Source organism: Leucoraja erinacea, chromosome 18 (assembly GCF_028641065.1).
Source record: "Leucoraja erinacea ecotype New England chromosome 18, Leri_hhj_1, whole genome shotgun sequence".
NCBI lineage: Eukaryota > Metazoa > Chordata > Chondrichthyes > Rajiformes > Rajidae > Leucoraja > Leucoraja erinaceus.
In genome coordinates, this window is record NC_073394.1 from 3,437,350 (window position 1) to 3,454,906 (window position 17,557).

Genomic DNA, 17,557 nt, shown 5'->3' on the forward strand with positions numbered 1-17,557 from the left:
TGGAAGGTTAAGGTGTGAAAACAAAACATCAGAAGGGATGTCTAATCAAGGAAAATGTATAAATACATTTTAATAAATACATACAAAGAACAAATACATCATTGTAAGCTAGGGGAAGGTGGCAATGAAGCAGATAAAGGTAACATTTAATCAGCAGGACTGTCGGTGAACTAGGATGGGGGAGGGATGGAGAGAGAGGGAAAGCAAGAGCTACTTGAAGTTAGAGAAGTCAATGTCCATACCGCTGGGGTGTAAGCTGCCCATGTTAAATATGAGATGCTGTTTCTCCGACATTGGAGGAGGCCCAGGACAGAAAGATGAGTGTGGGAATGGGAGGGGGAGTTAAAGTGTTTGGCAACCTGGAGATCAGGTAGGCTCAGTGACTTACTTATCCTGTTCAACCGATCACTGTGACAATTCAACATGTTAAGTATTCTCTTCCCCCCCACACTTGAGAAATACCCATAGCTTGACTGAACATCGCCTGTTTTGTCTGCAAATTGCCTCAGAAGAACATTGGGGCATTCCCCAGGTGATAGAGATACCATTGTTTGGGGTCTAGTCGAAACAAGAAAACATCAAGATAAAACCACAATTGCTTTGTCACAGTCAACACATTTCTGACACTAAAGCACTAAATATTTTTAGCACACAATTTCAAGGCTTGATAATTGGAAAAATTCCAATTATGGAATTGGGATGTTCCATAATACGGGAATTATGGAATTTGTTCAAAATGCAGGAACAGCACAAGACGACGAGCCACAAAGAGTAAAACCAACTAATTATCACCAACAACAACACCAACTTTCACAAAACTTGGACAACTATAAAAGAGACAGTTAACGGACAAAGGCACTTGCACAGAAGCCACACTCTCTACCTGGTGAGTCCGTTGGAAAGCCAGAAATAAGCCCAATATCTTCAAGGGAGAGAAAGACAAAACATTAGGTTGAGCGAGGGAATTAAAACGAGTGCTGTTTAAATCCGCGGCACCTGTGCAGATTAAAAAAGGTTTGCAGTCGAGAGCAAAACTCTCACTCATTTCCTCCCTGTCATCGGGAAGAAGGTACAGGAGCCTGAAAACTGCAACGTCCAGGTTCAGGAGCAGCTTCTTCCCTACAGCCATCAGGCTATTAAACACTACAACCTCCATTAAGCTCTGAACTACATTGACTATTATTGTTAGTGTGGAGAGAATGGAGCGGCTGGGCTTGTATACTCTGGAATTTACATAGAAATTAGGTGCAGGAGTAGGCCATTCGGCCCTTCGAGCCTGCACCGCCATTCAATATGATCATGGCTGATCATCCAACTCAGTATCCCGTACCTGCCTTCTCTCCATACCCTCTGATCCCCTTAGCCACAAGGGCCACATCTAACTCCCTCTTAAATATAGCCAATGAATTGGCCTCAACTACCCTCTGTGGCAGAGAGTTCCAGAGATTCACCACTGTCTGTGTGAAAAAAGTTCTTCTCATCTCGGTTTTAAAGGATTCCCCCCTTATCCTTAAGCTGTGACCCCTTGTCCTGGATTTAGAAGGATGAGAGGGTATCTTATTGAAACATATAAGATTATTAAGGGTTTGGACATGCTAGAGGCAAGAAACATGTTCCCGATGTTGGGGGAGTCCAGAACCAGGGGCCACAGTTTAAGAATAAGGGGTAAGCCATTTAGAACGGAGATGAGGAAACACTTTTTCACACAGAGAGTGGTGAGTCTGTGGAATTCTCTGCCTCAGAGGGCGGCGGAGGCTCAAGGGCCGAATGGCCTACTCCTGCACCTATTGTTATTATTGCACTATTATTATTGTTTGTTTTTTATGGGTACGTATGTATGCGTGTGTATATGTGTGTGTGTGCATGTGTGTTTGCGTATATACATGTGTGTGTGTGTACTGAATTTTTTTCCCATTTATTGTATCGGTTACAGTGTACTATGTTTACACATTGTGTTGTGCTGCTGCAAGTAAGGATTTCATTGTTCTGTCTGGGACACATGACAATAATATTCTTGACTCTTGACATCAAGGTGTATTAACAGGAGGAACAATGAGGGCTCTCGATTTTCAGAGCAGCAGCGATACATCATTCCTGCAGCTTCTCCCAATTCAGGAAGCATTTATCATTCAGCCCGATATCCCGCCCCTTCAGTCCGAAGAAGGGTCCTGACCCCAAACTTGGCCGTTTGACCCAACTTGTCAATATCAACCAAGATGGCCCCCTAATAAGCTAATACCATTTCAATAGACAATATATATTAGGTGCAGGAATAGGCCATTCGGCCCTTCCAGCCAGCGCCGCCATTCAATGAGATCATGGCTGATCATCCCCAATCAGTATCCAGTTCCTGCCTTTCCCCATATCCCCTGCATATCCCCTATCTAGCTCTCTCTCTTGAAAGTATCCTGAGAACCGGCCTCCACCGCCCTCAGGAGGCAGAGAATTCAGCGGGTCAGACAGCATCTGTGCAAGGAAATTTTAAAGAGAGATGATCTTAAGATGCTCTTAAGGTAGGGCTCTTAAAGATAGCGGAGTCAGGGGATATGGGGAGAAGGCAGGAACTAGGTACTGATTGGGGATGATCAGCCATGATCACATTGAATGGCGGTGCTGGCTCGAAGGGCCGAATGGCCTACTCCTGCACCTGTTGTCTATTGTCTTTGTGGACTTGTCCTCTAAACAAGAGGAATACTGGGAAGTGAATATTCTTAAAGATAGACACAAAATGCTGGAGTAGCTCAGCGGGACAGGCAGTATCTCTGGAGAGAAGGAATGGGTGGTGTTTCGGGTCGAGCCCCTTTCTCCAGGCTGAGAGTAAGGGAAGAGGGAGACACAGAGATATGGAAGGGAAAGGAGTGAAAACAAGGCATCAAAGGGGAGCAATTGTTAGATCGTTGTTAGCTCGGGGAAGGTGGCAAGGAAGCATACAGAGACAAAATGTAATCAGGAGGAGGGACAGGCTGGTCAGAGTCTAGGATGGGGGAGGGATGGAGAGAGAGGGAAAGCAAGGGAATATTTCTCTGTCTGAAGAAGTGGTCTCGGCCCAAGACGTCAGCCATTCCTTCTCTCCAGAGATGCTGCCTGTCCCGCTGAGTTACTCCAGCATTTTGTGTCTTTCTGCGGCTTAAACCGGCTCCTGCAATTCCTGCCCTGAATATCTTTCTCTCTCTCTCTCTCCCCTGCTCTGTTGCCAGACATTCCACTGGAGGCTGCTGCCATCTCGGTTGCCATGGTGCCGGGTTTACAGTGAGGATTAGTCATACACACCGCAGGCCGCATTCATCAGCAGACGTTTCTCTCTTTCTCTGTCTCTGTGCGTCTCTCTCTCTCTCTCTCTCTCTCTCTCTCTCTCTCTCTCTCTCTCCCCCCCCCCCCTCCCCCAGCTTGGAGCTGGGACATGTGCATTCTTTTCCACAACTGGCTTAAGATAAGGTTTACACACACACACACAAACTGCCCAGCGTTGCTTGTACACTAGTCCTTAATGACACTCTCTTTTCTGTCTAGACACATTGTTGAAAGAAACTGATTGTCTACGAGCAGTGGAAACAAATGAACTGCAGATGTTGATTTACACTAAAGGGCACAACGTGCTGGAGTAACTCAGCGGGTCGGGCAGCATCTCATGAGAAGGTTTTCAAACCAAAACTGAGAGAATGGAGCGGCTGGGCTTGTACACTGTGGAGTTTAGAAGGATGAGAGGGCATCTTATTGAAACATATAAGATTATTAAAGGTCTGGACACGCTAGAGGCAGGGAACGTGTTCCCGATGTTGGGGGAGTCCAGAACCAGGGGCCACACACAGTTTAAGAATAAGGGGTAAGCCATTTAGAACGGATACGAGGAAACACTTTTTCTCTGTGAGAGTTGTGAGTCTGTGGAATTCTCTGCTTCAGAGGGCGGTGGAGGCCGATTCTCTGGATACTTTCAAGAGATAGGGCTCCTAAAGCTAGCGGAGTCAGGGGATATGGGGAGAAGGCAGGAACGGGGTACTGATTGGGGATGATTAGCTATGATCACATTGAATGGTGATGCTGGCTCGAAGGGCCGAATGGCCTACTCCTGCACGTATTGTCTATTGTCTATAAAATGTCACCTTTCCATGCTGTTTCTATTACTGGTAAATTATATTGTCGTTAAACTATAAGTACAAGCAGGTTTCCAACCCGAGACGTCACCTTTTCCTTTTCTCCAGAGATGCTGTCTTAGCAGCTGCGTTACTCCAGCATTTTGTGTCTATCTTCGGTATAAACCAGCATCTGCAGTTCCTTCCTGCAGGTAAGTATTTTCATGGTTTTTCAAACGCATGGTATCTAGAGATATTCCAGCACCTTGTGTCCTTTGGTGTGTGAACCAGCATCTGCAGTTCCCTGTTTCTCCTGTTTCAACATTTCTGGAGAACATGGATAGGTGATAAAATATTTTAAGTCGGGGTTCTTCAGTCTGAAGAAGGGTGCCGACCCCAAGCGTCACCTATCCATGTTCTCCACAGATGCTGTCTGACCCGCTGAGTTACTCCAGCACTCTGTGAAACGTCACCTATCCATGTTCTCCACAGATGCTGCCTGACCCACTGAGTTACTCCAGCACTCTGTGAAACGTCACCTATCCACGTTCTCCACAGATGCTGTCTGACCCGCTGAGTTACTCCAGCACTCTGTGAAACGTCACCTATCCCTGCTCTCCACAGATGCTGCCTGACCCGCTGAGTTATGGTGCAGCAGCATCTATGGAGCGAAGGAAATAGGCAACGTTTCGGGCCGAAACCCTTCTGGAAATAGGCAACGTTTCGGGCCGAAACCCGGAAGGGTTTCGACCCGAAACGTTACCTATTTCCTTAGCTCCATAGATGCTGCTGCACCCGCTGAGTTACTCCAGCACTCTGTGAAACGTCACCTATCCACGTTCTCCACAGATGCTGCCTGACCCACTGAGTTACTCCAGCACTCTTGTGTCCTTATAGTCCTTATAGGTTAAAGTCTATTCATAATATGGGAGCTGGGCCAAATTGCAAATCATACCCAAGATATAAAGTGGGCTGGAAGAATAAAGAATAAGCTCTTAAAAATCTTTGAATTATTGATATGAAATAAATGGCAGAAATGACTCTAGAGATCAGACGGATATTTGCGGATTTTAGAGTGTCGAGGGCAACTGGGGATTTGCAATGTTCGTCGATTTAAAGTTACAGCATGGAAACAGGCCGTTCAGCCCACTGAATCCATGCTGGCCATCGATCACTCGTTCACATTAATTCGATATTATCAATAGACAATAGGTGCAGGAGTAGGCCATTCGGCTTTTCGAGCCAGCACCGCCATTCAATACGATCATGGCTGATCATCCACAATCAGTACCCCGTTCCTGCCTTCTCCCCGTATCCCCTGACTCCGCTATCTTTAAGAGCCCTATCTAGCTCTCTCTTGAAAGTATCCAGAGAACCTGCCTCCACCGCCCTCTGAGGGAGAGAATTCCACAGACTCACAACTCTCTGTGAAAAAGTGTTTCCTCATCTCCGTTATAAATGGCTTACTCCTTATTCTTAATCCGTGGTCCCCTGGTTCTGGACTCCCCCAACATCGGGAACATGTTTCCTGCCTCTAGTGTGTCTAAACCTTTAATAATCTTATATGTCTCAATAGGATCCCCTCTCATCCTTCTAAACTCCAGAGTGTACAAGCCCAGCCGCTCCAATCTCAGCATATGACAGTCCCGCCATCCCGGGAATTAACCTGGTAAACCTACGCTGCACTCCCTCAATAGCAAGAATGTCCTTCCACAATTTATCCCACTTGCTCATCCACTCCCGACACTTTTACCCAGAGTCGGGGAATCGTGAAGTACAGGACATAGGTCTAAGGTGAGATGGGAAAGATTGAATAGGAACCTGAGGGGCAACTGTGTCCACACAGAGGGTGGTTGGAGTATGGAACAAGCTGCCAGAGGAGGTACTATAACAACATTTAAAATACATTTGGACATATGTATAGATAGGTAATAAGGTGATAAGTAATAGGAGCTGAATTAGGCCATTCGGCCCATCAGTCTACTCCGCCATTCAATCATGGCTGATCTATTTCTCCCTCCTAACCCCATTCTCCTGCCTTTTCCCCGACACACTGCTAGGAAATGTTTAGAGGGAGATGGGCCAAATGTGGGCTAGTGGGGCTAGTGGGGGCTAGTGGGGCTAGTGGGGGCCAGTGGGGGCCAGTGGGGCCCAGTGGGGCCCAGTGGGGGCCAGTGGGGGCCAGTGGGGGCTAGTGGGGGCCAGTGGGGCTAGTGGGGGCCAGTGGGGGCCAGTGGGGGCTAGTGGGGGCCAGTGGGGGCTAGTGGGGGCCAGTGGGGGCCAGTGGGGGCTAGTGGGGGCCAGTGGGGCCAGTGGGGCTAGTGGGGGCTAGTGGGGCTAGTGGGGGTGAATCTCTGGAATTCTCTGCCACAGAGGGTAGTTGAGGCCACAGTTCATTGGCTACATTTAAGAGGGAGTTAGATGTGGCCCTTGTGGCTAAGGGGATCAGGGGGTATGGAGAGAAGGCAGGTACGGGATACTGAGTTGGATGATCAGCCATGATCATATTGAATGGCGGTGCAGGCTCGAAGGGCCGAATGGCCTACTCCTGCACCTAATTTCTATGTTTCTATTTCTATGTAAGTGGGGGCTAGTACGGGCAAGTTGGACCCAAGAACCCATTTCCGCACTGTGTGACTTTACAGGGGCCGTTTAGCCCGCAAACCCGCACGTCTTTGGGATGTGGGAGGAAACCAGAGCACCTGTTGAAGCCTCACGCGGTCACATACAGGAAGAAAGTTAAAACCTCCCACAGAAACCACTCGAGGTCGGGATCAAACCCAGGTCTCTGGCGCCGTGAGACATCGGAACTACCCGCTGCACCACTGTGCTGCCCTGTCGATACTGCATGCTTATATATTCTCTTCATCCTCCTCTTGCAAATGAAACATAAACCAAAGGAATAGATAGATCTCAAGCCGGGTGTTTTAGCAGCCAGGTTGTTGTCTCTGCATCAATGAATTATTAATTCAATGAATGCTTATATATTAAATGCTGGCCAGTGGCTTACATCTGCCATAGTAACGAGAGCACATTTTTAATATACAACACATTGGAGTTTTGAGAATCTTTTTTCCCCCGACTATGCTTCCCCCTCCTCCATGCTCTAAATATAGATGGTCTGTAGGTCAGGGTTCAAAATCTGTCTTTGTTTGCACAAGGCTTCATTCTGCTCCAGGTCCCAATATGGGATAAACTCTTTGTTTAAGAAGGAACTACAGATGCTGGAAAATCAAAGACAGACAAAAAATGCTGGAGAAACTCAGCGGGTGCAGCAGCATCTATGGAGCGAAGGAAATAGGCAACGTTTCGGGCCGAAACCCGGAAGGAAATAGGCAACGTTTCGGGCCGAAACCCTGAAGGAAATAGGCAACGTTTCGGGCCGAAACCCGGAAGGGTTTCGGCCCGAAACGTTGCCTATTTCCTCCGCTCCATAGATGCTGCTGCACCCGCTGAGTATCTCCAGCATTTTTGTCTACCATGAGATGAACTCTGATAGACACAAAATGGAGTAACTCAGCGGGACAGGCAGCATCGCTGGAGAGAAGGAATGGGTGACGTTTCGGGTCGACATGTTCCCGATGTTGGGGGAGTCCAGAGCCAGGGGCCACAGTTTAAGAATAAGGAGTAAGCCATTTAGAAGAGAGACGAGGAAACACTTTTTCTTACAGAGAGTTGTGAGTCTGTGGAATTCTCTGCCTCAGAGGGCGGTGGAGGCCGGTTCTCTGGATACTTTCAAGAGAGAGCTGGATAGGGCTCTTAAAGATAGCGGAGTCAGGGGATATGGGGAGAAGGCAGGAACGGGGTCCCGATTGGGGATAATCGGCCATGATCACATTGAATGGCGGTGCTGGCTCCGGCATCTATTGCCGTTGTGGGCTTGTCCTCTAAACAAGAGGAATACTGGGAAGAGAATATTCTTAAAGATAGACACAAAATGCTGTAGTGACTCAACGGGACAGGCAGCATCTCTGGAGAGAAGGGATAGGTGACATTTCGGGTTGAAACCCTTCTTTTGGCTTAGAGTCTGGGAAGAGGGAGACACAGAGATATGGAAGGGCAAGGAGTGAAAACGAGACGTTAAAGGAACATTTAGAATAGATCATCGTTCGCTCGGGGAAGTCGACAACGAAGCATACAGAGATAAAATTTAATCAGGAGGAGAGTCAGGCTGGTCAGAGAACTCGGATGGGGGAGGGATGGAGAGAGAGGGAAAACAAGGGAATATTTCTCTGTCTGAAGAAGTGGTCTCGACCCGAGACGTCACCCATTGCAACTCACTTCTTCTTGGCATCAGCTCCACCTACATCAACCGACTCCAACTGGTCCAGAACGCAGCCGCCCGACTCATCACCCACACCAAATCCTGGCATCACATCACATCACTCCAGTCCTCAAACAACTTCACTGGCTTCCCATCTCCCACCGGATCACCTACAAAATCCTGATCCTCACCTACAAAGCCCTCCACCATCTGCCCCCCCCCCCCATATCTCACTGACCTCCTCTCCCCCTACCAACCCTCACGGTCCCTCAGATCCACATCAGCCGGTCTCCTCTCCATCCACAAGTCCAACCTCCGCAGTTTTGGGGACAGAGCCTTCTCCAGGGCAGCTCCCAGGCTCTGGAACTCCCTCCCCCAACTGATCCGCAATTCCGTGTCCCTCACCATCTTCCAGTCCCGCCTCAAGACCCATCTCTTCACCTCTGCCAATCCTTAGCCCCACGTCCCCCTCCCTTTTCATTATTGTGTTTCGTATTGAATTCTGTCTTTACTTTGTGTACTAGACATGTCTCTACTATTTATTTCATTCCCCTTACATGTTTTTCCTCTACCTACTAAATTTTTGTAAGGTGTCCTTGAGACTCTTGAAAGGCGCCCATAAATAAAATGTATTATTATTATTATTATTCCTTCTCTACAGAGATGCTGCCTGCCCTGCTGAGTTACTCCAGCATTTTGTGTCCCTCTTCGGTTTAAACTCAGCATCTGCAGTTCCTGCCCACACAAGATAACCTCTCCTCTGTAAAAGATGATTGAATTCGCTTTAACCAAGCATCAGTGAATTCTTATCACAAGGACATTTTTCGTAGCTCGCGCCACGTGATTCACTTTAATTACTGTAATCTATTTACTCCGAGACTGCCGTTGAAATCAGCAAGATGGCACGAAGCCAAATCAAATTTACATTTCAATATACAGAAAAAAAAAGTGGCCTTCAAACGAACCCTGGGAAAGCAAACACCAGCGTGTGTTCGCCCATGGAAAATTATTTTGTTGTGGCACGGTGGCACTGATGTAGAGGTTCTGCCTCACAGCGCCAGAGACCCGGGTTCGATCCCGACTACGGGTGCTGTCTGTACGGAGTTTGCACGTTCTCCCCGTGACCTGCGTGGCTTTTCTCTCTGTATTCCGGTTTCCTCCCACACTCCAAAGACGTGCAGGTTTGTGGCTTAATTTGCTTTGGTAATAATTGTAAATTGCCCCTAGTGTGTGTAGATTAGTGTTGATGGGCGGGGATCGCAGGTGTGCGCGGACCTGTTGGGCCGAAGGGCCTGTTTCCGCGGTGTATCACGACACAAAAACAAAATTTCTACGCATAAGCTCAGTCCCAAACTAACTGAAAATGTCTGAACCAGACAAGGAGATGATGGAATGGTACTTTATTGTAACATGTATGGAAAGTGAAGTTCCTAGGGTTTTTATTTCCGACAATCAGCTATAAACCAGACAGGTGCAGAACCTGGCGGACTGGTGCACACGTAACAACTTGTCACTAAACACCTCCAAGACCAAGGAGCTGATTATTGACTTCAGGAGGTCCCATAATGGAGAATACGCCCCAATCTCCATCTACGGGGACAGTGTGGAGAGAGTGTCCAGCTTTAAGTGTCTGGGCACTCACATTTCAGAGGAGCTCACATGGTCCACCAACACCGCTGCGCTGGTCAAGAAGGCACAGCAACGACTGTTCTTCCTGAGGACATTTAAAAAGACTGGTCTGCCCCAACAGCTGCCGACAACCTTCTACTGCTGCACCACAGAGAGCATATTAACGTATGGCATCTCTGTGTGGTATCGCAGCTGCACGGAGGCGGAGAGGAGAGCTCTTCAGCGCGTCGTCCACAGAGCGCAGAGGATTATTGGGATACAGCTGCCAGCCTTGGAGGGCATCGACCACACACGGTGCCTCAGGAAGGCCGTCAGCATCTATAAAGACTCATCATTCACAGCTTAAGGATAAGGGGGAAACCCTTTAAAACCGAGATGAGAAGAACTTTTTTCACACAGAGAGTGGTGAATCTCTGGAACTCTCTGCCACAGAGGGGAGTTGAGGCCACAGTTCATTGGCTATATTTAAGAGGGAGTTAGATGTGGCCCTTGTGGCTAAGGGGATCAGGGGGTATGGAGAGAAGGCAGGTACGGGATACTGAGTTGGATGATCAGCCATGATCATATTGAATGGCGGTGCAGGCTCGAAGGGCCGAATGGCCTACTCCTGCACCTAATTTCTATGTTTCTATCATACCCCTGTAACGGACTGTTCGAACTACTTCCCTCCGGCAGACATTACAAGGTCTTCTACGCCCGAACCTCCAGACTCAGAAACAGCTTTATTCCAAGAGCTATAGCGGCTCTGAACCGGCCCTGCTGAGTGCCCCCCATCCCCCCTGGACTGTCTCCCTCAGATGGTCACGACACACAGCTTATTTATTTTACTTTTCTTTTTCACTGGTTGGAGCTGCACACTAAATCTCGCTGCACTGACGTGCAATGATAATAAAATATATTATTATTATTAATAAACGGTCCTCTCATCAGCTAGAGGGTTCTGAACTCACATTTACCTCACTGGAGACCTTTGAGTTGTGAGTCTGGGGAATTCTCCGAGGGCAGTGGAGGCCAGTTCTCTGGATACTTTCAAGAGAGAGCTAGATAGGGCTCTTAAAGATAGCGGAGTCAGGGGATATGGGGAGAAGGCAGGAACGGGGTACTGATTGTGGATGATCAGCCATGATCACATTGAATGGCGGTGCTGGCTGGAAGGGGCCGTATGGCCTACTCCTGCACCTATTTTCCATGTGTCTATGTTTCGATATCACTATAAACATGTGCCAATATTTGAACACTATTTGGGGGGCAAGAATGCAACAAAAAAACCCAACTCAAAGTCATTTAACACTCAGGCAAAATCCACAGGGTGGCAGTAGCAATGAGTGACAGGTGACAGGTTGGGCGAACAGCTGGGACTGCGATTAACGTACATCAGCCCAGTCATGACGTCTCGACCCAGAAAACCCGACAGACAGCTGAATACTGAGCCTGGGCTTGTCCGCGACCTTGATCCAGTCATAGTTCCCCATCCAAACTCAAGGGCTATTTTTGCCAAACTAAACATGACCCAGAAGCAGTTTACACAAACAGGGGCAGAAACCAGGAGAGAGGGGGGGGGGAGAGAGAGGGTAAAGGGGTGAGGGTGGGGTGAGGGGAGAGAGGGGGGGGGGGGGAGAGGGGGGGGGGGAGAGAGAGAGAGAGGGGGAGAGGGGGGGGGAGAGGGAGGGAGGGGGGGGGGGGGGGAGGATGGGGGGGGGGGGGAGGGAGGGGGGGGGAGGGGGGGGGGGGGGGGGGGGGGAGCGGGGGGGGAGAAGGGGGGGGGGGAGAGGGAAGGAGGGAGGGGGGGGGGGGGAGAGGGGGGGGGGGGGAAGGGGGGGGGAGGGGGAAGAGGGGGGGGGGGAGGGGGGGGGGAGGGGGGGGGAGGAGGGGGGGGGGGGGGAGGGGGGAGGGGGGGAGGGGGGGGGGGGGGGGGGGGGGGGGGGAAAGGAGGGGGGGGGGGAGGTGAGAGGGGGGGGGGGGGGGGGAGGGGGGGAGGGGGAAGGGGGGAGAGGGGGGGGGTAGAGGGGGGGAGGGCGGAGGGGGGGGGGGGAGGGGGGGGGGGAGGGGGAAGAGGGGGAGGGGGAAGAGATGGGGAGGGGGGAAGAGGGGGGGGGGGTAGGGGGGTAGTGGGGGGAGGGGGGAGGGGTAGGGGGTAGGGGGAGGGGTGGAATGGGGGGGGGAAGAGGTGGAGAGGGGGGGGGGGAGGAGGGGGGGGGGGGGGGGGGGGGGGGGAAGAGCCAATTAGCCCACAAACCCGCACGTTTTTGGGGAGCGGGCGGAAACCGGAGCACCCGGAGGAAACCCACGGTGAACATGCAAACTCCACACAGACAGCGCCAGAGGTCAGTGTGACGTTGGAGAGAATAATAAAGTGGGGAATATGGAAGACAAAAATGCTGGAGAAAACTCAGCGGGGTGCAGCAGCATCTATGGAGCGAAGGAAATAGGCAACGTTTCGGGACGAAACGTTGCCTATTTCCTTCGCTCCATAGATGCTGCTGCACCCGCTGAGTTTCTCCAGCATTTTTGTCTCCCTTCGAATTACCAGCATCTGCAGTTCCTTCTTAAACAGAATAATGTGGGGAATATGGTTAGCTGGATTACAAGGCATGACTTTGCTGTTCTTCATCAGTACCAAGAACAGTCCCACCCGGAAATGTCACCTATCCGCGTTCCCCAGTGTTGCGAAGGTAGACACAAAAAGCTGGAGTAACTCAGCGGGACAGGGGGCATCCCTGGAGCGAAGGAATTTTTTTAAATTTCAAAATATACTTTATTCAAATAATAAATATACACAATACAGCAACCAGGCAAAAAAAAAAAATAATCATCCGATATTCTCGGAGGCTGTACAAACATTCAATAGGAAATGGGTGACGTTTTGGGTCGATGACGTTTTGTCATCCATCCACCAACACCTGCTTTGTCCCTTTCTATGTAAACCAGCACCTGCAGTGTGGTTAGGGAGTCTGGTCAGGGATTAGGGAAATGAGAGATATAGATGGTGATGTGGAGAGATGATGAACAATGAATGGAAGATATGCAAAAGAGTAACGATAATAAACATAGAAACATAGACAATAGGTGCAGGAGTAGGCCATTCAGCCCTTCGAGCCTGCACCGCCATTCAATATGATCATGGCTGATCATCCAACTCGGTATCCTGTACCTGCCTTCTCTCCATACCCCCTGATCCCTTTAGCCACAAGGGCCACATCTAACTCCCTCTTAAATATAGCCAATTGTGTTACCTGCTTAACAATGATGTGTTTTTCCCTGTTTTTTTTTTAAGTGAAGCAGTGTGAAATTGTGAGCATCAGTGATAGGATGAGAATTTTTATACTGACGAATTGTAATGTTTATGTTGGCCTAAAGTAGGACACCTTGATAGTGTCCTCTGTGATGTTCAAATGAAAGACTCTGAACTCTTGAAGTGTTCAAGAACTCAATGAACTGTGGCCTCAACTACCTTCTGTGGCAGAGAATTCCACAGATTCACCACTCTCCGAGTAAAAAATATTTTTCTCATCTCAGTCCTAAAAGATTTCCCCTTTATCCTTAATCTGTGACCCCTTGTTCTGGACTTCCCCCAAACATCGGGAACAATCTTCCTGCATCTAGCCTGTCCAACCCCTTAAGAATTTTGCAAGTTTCTATAAGATCCCCCCTCAATCTTCAAAACGGGACATTGTTAGCTGTTTGTTGGGTGGAAATGAGTAGCTGGTGAGACTTGGGTGGGGGAGGGATGGAGAGAGAGGGAATGCCGGGGTTACTTGAAGTTAGAGAAGTCAATATTCATACCCCTGGGCTGTAAGCTCCCCAAGTGAAATATGAGTTGCTGTTCCTCCAATTTGCGTTTAGCCTAACTCTGACAATGGAGGAGACCCAGGACCGAAAGGTCAATGTGAGAATGGGACAATGGAGGAGAGCTGGGATAGAGAAGTCCACTGAGTTCCAGAACCAGGGGCCACAGTTTAAGAATAAGGGGCAAGCCATTTAGAACGGAGACAACGAGGAAACACTTTTTCTCACACAGAGAGTGGCGAGTCTGTGGAATTCTCCGCCTCAGAGGGCGGTGGAGGCGGGTTCTCTGGATGCTTTCAAGAGAGAGCTAGATAGGGCTCTTAACGATAGCGGAGTCAGGGGATATGGGGAGAAGGCAGGAATGGGGTACTGATTGGGGATGATCAGCCATGATCGGCTCGAAGGGCCGAATGGCCTACTCCTGCACCCATTGTCTATTGAGTTACTCCAGCATTTTATGTCCATTTTTGCCGGGGTAACTCCCTAACCCCTCCTCCAATCTTCGGTTTGTTCCATCAGCTGGATATTCGCCCTGGCAGTGTCGCATTACATGCAGTTATTAATAAACAGCGACTGCACTTCTCTGCCCCTGCTGATCTGAGTGTTTAAGAAGGAACTGCAGATGCTGGAAAATCGAAGGGAGACAAAAATGCTGGGGAAACTCAGCGGGTGCAGCAGCATCTATGGAGCGAAGGAGATAGGCAACGTTTCGGGCCGAAACCCTGAAGGAAATAGGCAACGTTTCGGGCCGAAACCCGGAAGGGTTTCGGCCCGAAACGTTGCCTATTTCCTCCGCTCCATAGATGCTGCTGCACCCGCTGAGTTTCTCCAGCATTTCTGTCTACCATGAAGGAGATAGGCAACGTTTCGGGCCGAAACCCTTCTTCAGACTGCTGATCTGAGCTCTGAGCGAGCTGCATTCGGAGGAGGAGGAATTTCAGATAATTCATCAAACTCCAGCTAATGCGTTTCCACAGCAACTAAAAAGCCTCTGATCACCGATGACAAAGCAACTTCAGTCGGCAAACTTCAGCCATAACAAGAAACGTGAATCGTGACAGGACTCAAGGATAAAAAAAAAATCAAAATGTTTAAAATATTAAATTTAAGCTCTTGGAATTTTGCATGAATTTAAATAACTGAAAATGCATAGAATATAATAATTTTTTTTTAATTAAAACAAAATTCTGATGCATTTTTAATAATTTAAATCCATACGAAATTCCAAAGAGCTTGGATTTTATATTTAAAAACATTTTTTTTTTTTTTTTTAAAAAGAGATGTCCAGAATAAGCTTGACTTTGGTTTGGAGAAACAGTGTGGAAACAGGCCCTTCGGCCCACCGATTCCGTGCCAACCAGTGATCACCCCACACACTTGTTCTACCCTACACACAAGGGACAATTTTTACAGAAGCCAATTAACCCACAAAGCTCAATGTCTTTGGACTGCAGGAGGAAACCGGAGCGCCCGGAGAAAACCCAGGCAGGTCAGGGGGGAGAACATGCAAACTCCACACAGACAGCACCCCGGGGTCAGGTCCAAATCTGCCTGGAAGGACATTATTGCCATAGAGGGAGTGACCAGAGAAGGTTCACCAGACTGACTGCTGGGATGTCAGGACTGTCTTATGAAGAAAGAATTATCGATAGAACTTGGTTTATACTCTCTAGAATTTAGGACGTTTGAGAGGGGATCTTATAGAAACTTACAAAATTACTTAAGGGGTTGGACAGGCTAGATGCAGGAAGATTGTTCCCGATGTTAGGGAAGTCCAGGACAAGGGGTCACAGCTTAAGGATAAGGGGGCACAGAAATCCTTTAAAACCAAGATGAGAAGAACTTTTTTCACACAAGAGAGTGGTGAATCTCTGGAACTCTCTGCCACAGAGGGTAGTTGAGGCCAGTTCATTGGCTATATTTAAGAGGGAGTTAGATGTGGCGCTTGTGGCTAAGGGGATCAGGGGGTATGGAGAGAAGGCATGTACGGGATACTGAGTTGGATGATCAGCCATTATCATATTGAATGGCGGTGCAGGCTCGAAGGGCCGAATGGCCTACTCCTGCACCTATTGCCTATGTTTCTATGATGGAACCCGGGTCCCTGGTGCTGTGAGGCAGCGAGTCTACTGCTGCGTCACTGACATATGACCTTGCATGTCTGTTTTCAAACAAGAAAATGACTGTGAACTTTTCTATATTTAGTGGTTTTCACAGCAAGGGTACACCATAATTATCGTTAACCAATTCTGTGATAACCTAATATTAGTAGCTACTAGAGAAACGGTTGACACTTCCAATAATAAGCAGCTACAGGTACAAGTACAGGTCTCAATTTGAACCCTGCATGAACCACTCGTAGATTGAGAGTCATGCAGTATTGAAACTACCCCCTCAGCCCAACTCATCCACACCGACCAAGATTCCAGGCACAGCTAGCCCTGTTGCAGTTGCACAGAGCCCTAGTGAGACCACACCTGGAGTATTGTGTTCAAGAAGGAACTGCAGATGCTGGAAAATCGAAGGTACACAAAATTGCTGGAGAAACTCAGCGGGTGCAGCAGCATCTATGGAGGGAAGGAAATAAGCGACGTTTCGGGCCGAAACCCTTCTTCAGCCTGAATGGAGCCCCCTTTAATTCTGAGGCTGTGACCTCTGGTCCTGGACTCTCCCACCAGTGGAAACATCCTCTCCGCATCCACTTCAACGGGATCCCCCCTCAACCTTCTAAACTCCAGCGAGTGCAGGCCCAGTGCTGTCAAACGCTCATCATAGGTTAACCCAATCATTCCTGGGATCATTCTTGTAAACCTCCTCTGGATCCTCTCCAGAGCCAGCACATCCTTCCGCAGATATGGGGGCCCACAGTTCAGGTGCGCAGGTGTTTTCTAAATATCAATAACGTAATGGGGAGATTGAGAGGGGATCTTATAGAAACGTACAAAATTCTTAAGGGGTTGGACAGGCTAGATGCAGGAAGATTGTTCCCGATGTTGGGGAAGTCCAGGACAAGGGGTCACAGCTTAAGGATAAGGGGGAAATCGTTTAAAACCGAGATGAGAAGAACTTTTTTCACGCAGAGAGTGGTGAATCTCTGGAACTCTCTGCCACAGAGGGTAGTTGAGGCCAGTTCATTGGCTATATTTAAGAGGGAGTTAGATGTGGCCCTTGTGGCTAAGGGGATCAGAGGGTATGGAGAGAAGGCAGGTACGGGATACTGAGTTGGATGATCAGCCATGATCATATTGAATGGCGGTGCAGGCTCGAAGGGCCGAATGGCCTCTACTCGTGCACCTAATTTCTATGTTTCTATGTTTCTATGTGCCACCCTATGTTACTTCCTCTGGCAGCTTATTGCATACACCCACCTCACTCTGTGCGGTAAACACAGCCACTCAGATCTAAGACTGTTCGGTACTTTGTTACTCTGCCTGCACCAGATACGTGGAGACTCTTGTTTACTGCCTAGGCTGCGTCCAAAACAAAGCATTTCACTGTAACCCAGGTGCTGGTGACAATAAAGGGTCGTTCATCATTCAATAAAGTGTCACCAAGACTTCATATTCTCCAGATCAGATACAGGTACTTCCGAGGGATGAGTGAAGATAGACACAAAATGCTGGAGTAACTCAGCGGGACAGGCAGCATCTCTGGGGGGAAGGAATGGGTGACGTTTCGGGTCGAGACCCTTCTTTCAGACTGATGTCAGGGGAGTGGGCGTGAATATAGTGAGAGACAGTAAGACTGGTGGGAGAACTGGGAAGGGGGAGGGATGGTGAGAGAGGGAAAGCAAGGGCTATTTGAAGTT

The 17,557-nt window shown here is 48.8% G+C and overlaps 1 protein-coding gene across 4 annotated transcripts in view; it reads right to left on the reverse strand.

Annotated features, from left to right (window-relative positions):
* Positions 1-17,557, reverse strand: part of LOC129705570 (anoctamin-5-like) — a 131,108-nt gene that overhangs the window by 92,293 nt on the left and 21,258 nt on the right. The window contains exon 2 of one of the 4 annotated variants that reach the window (XM_055649170.1): positions 884-922. The exons of the other annotated variants lie outside the window; for them this stretch is intronic. Coding sequence (XP_055505145.1) covers positions 884-922 — 39 coding nt within the window. The remainder of the gene's footprint in view (positions 1-883; positions 923-17,557) is intronic. 4 annotated transcript variants of the gene reach the window in all.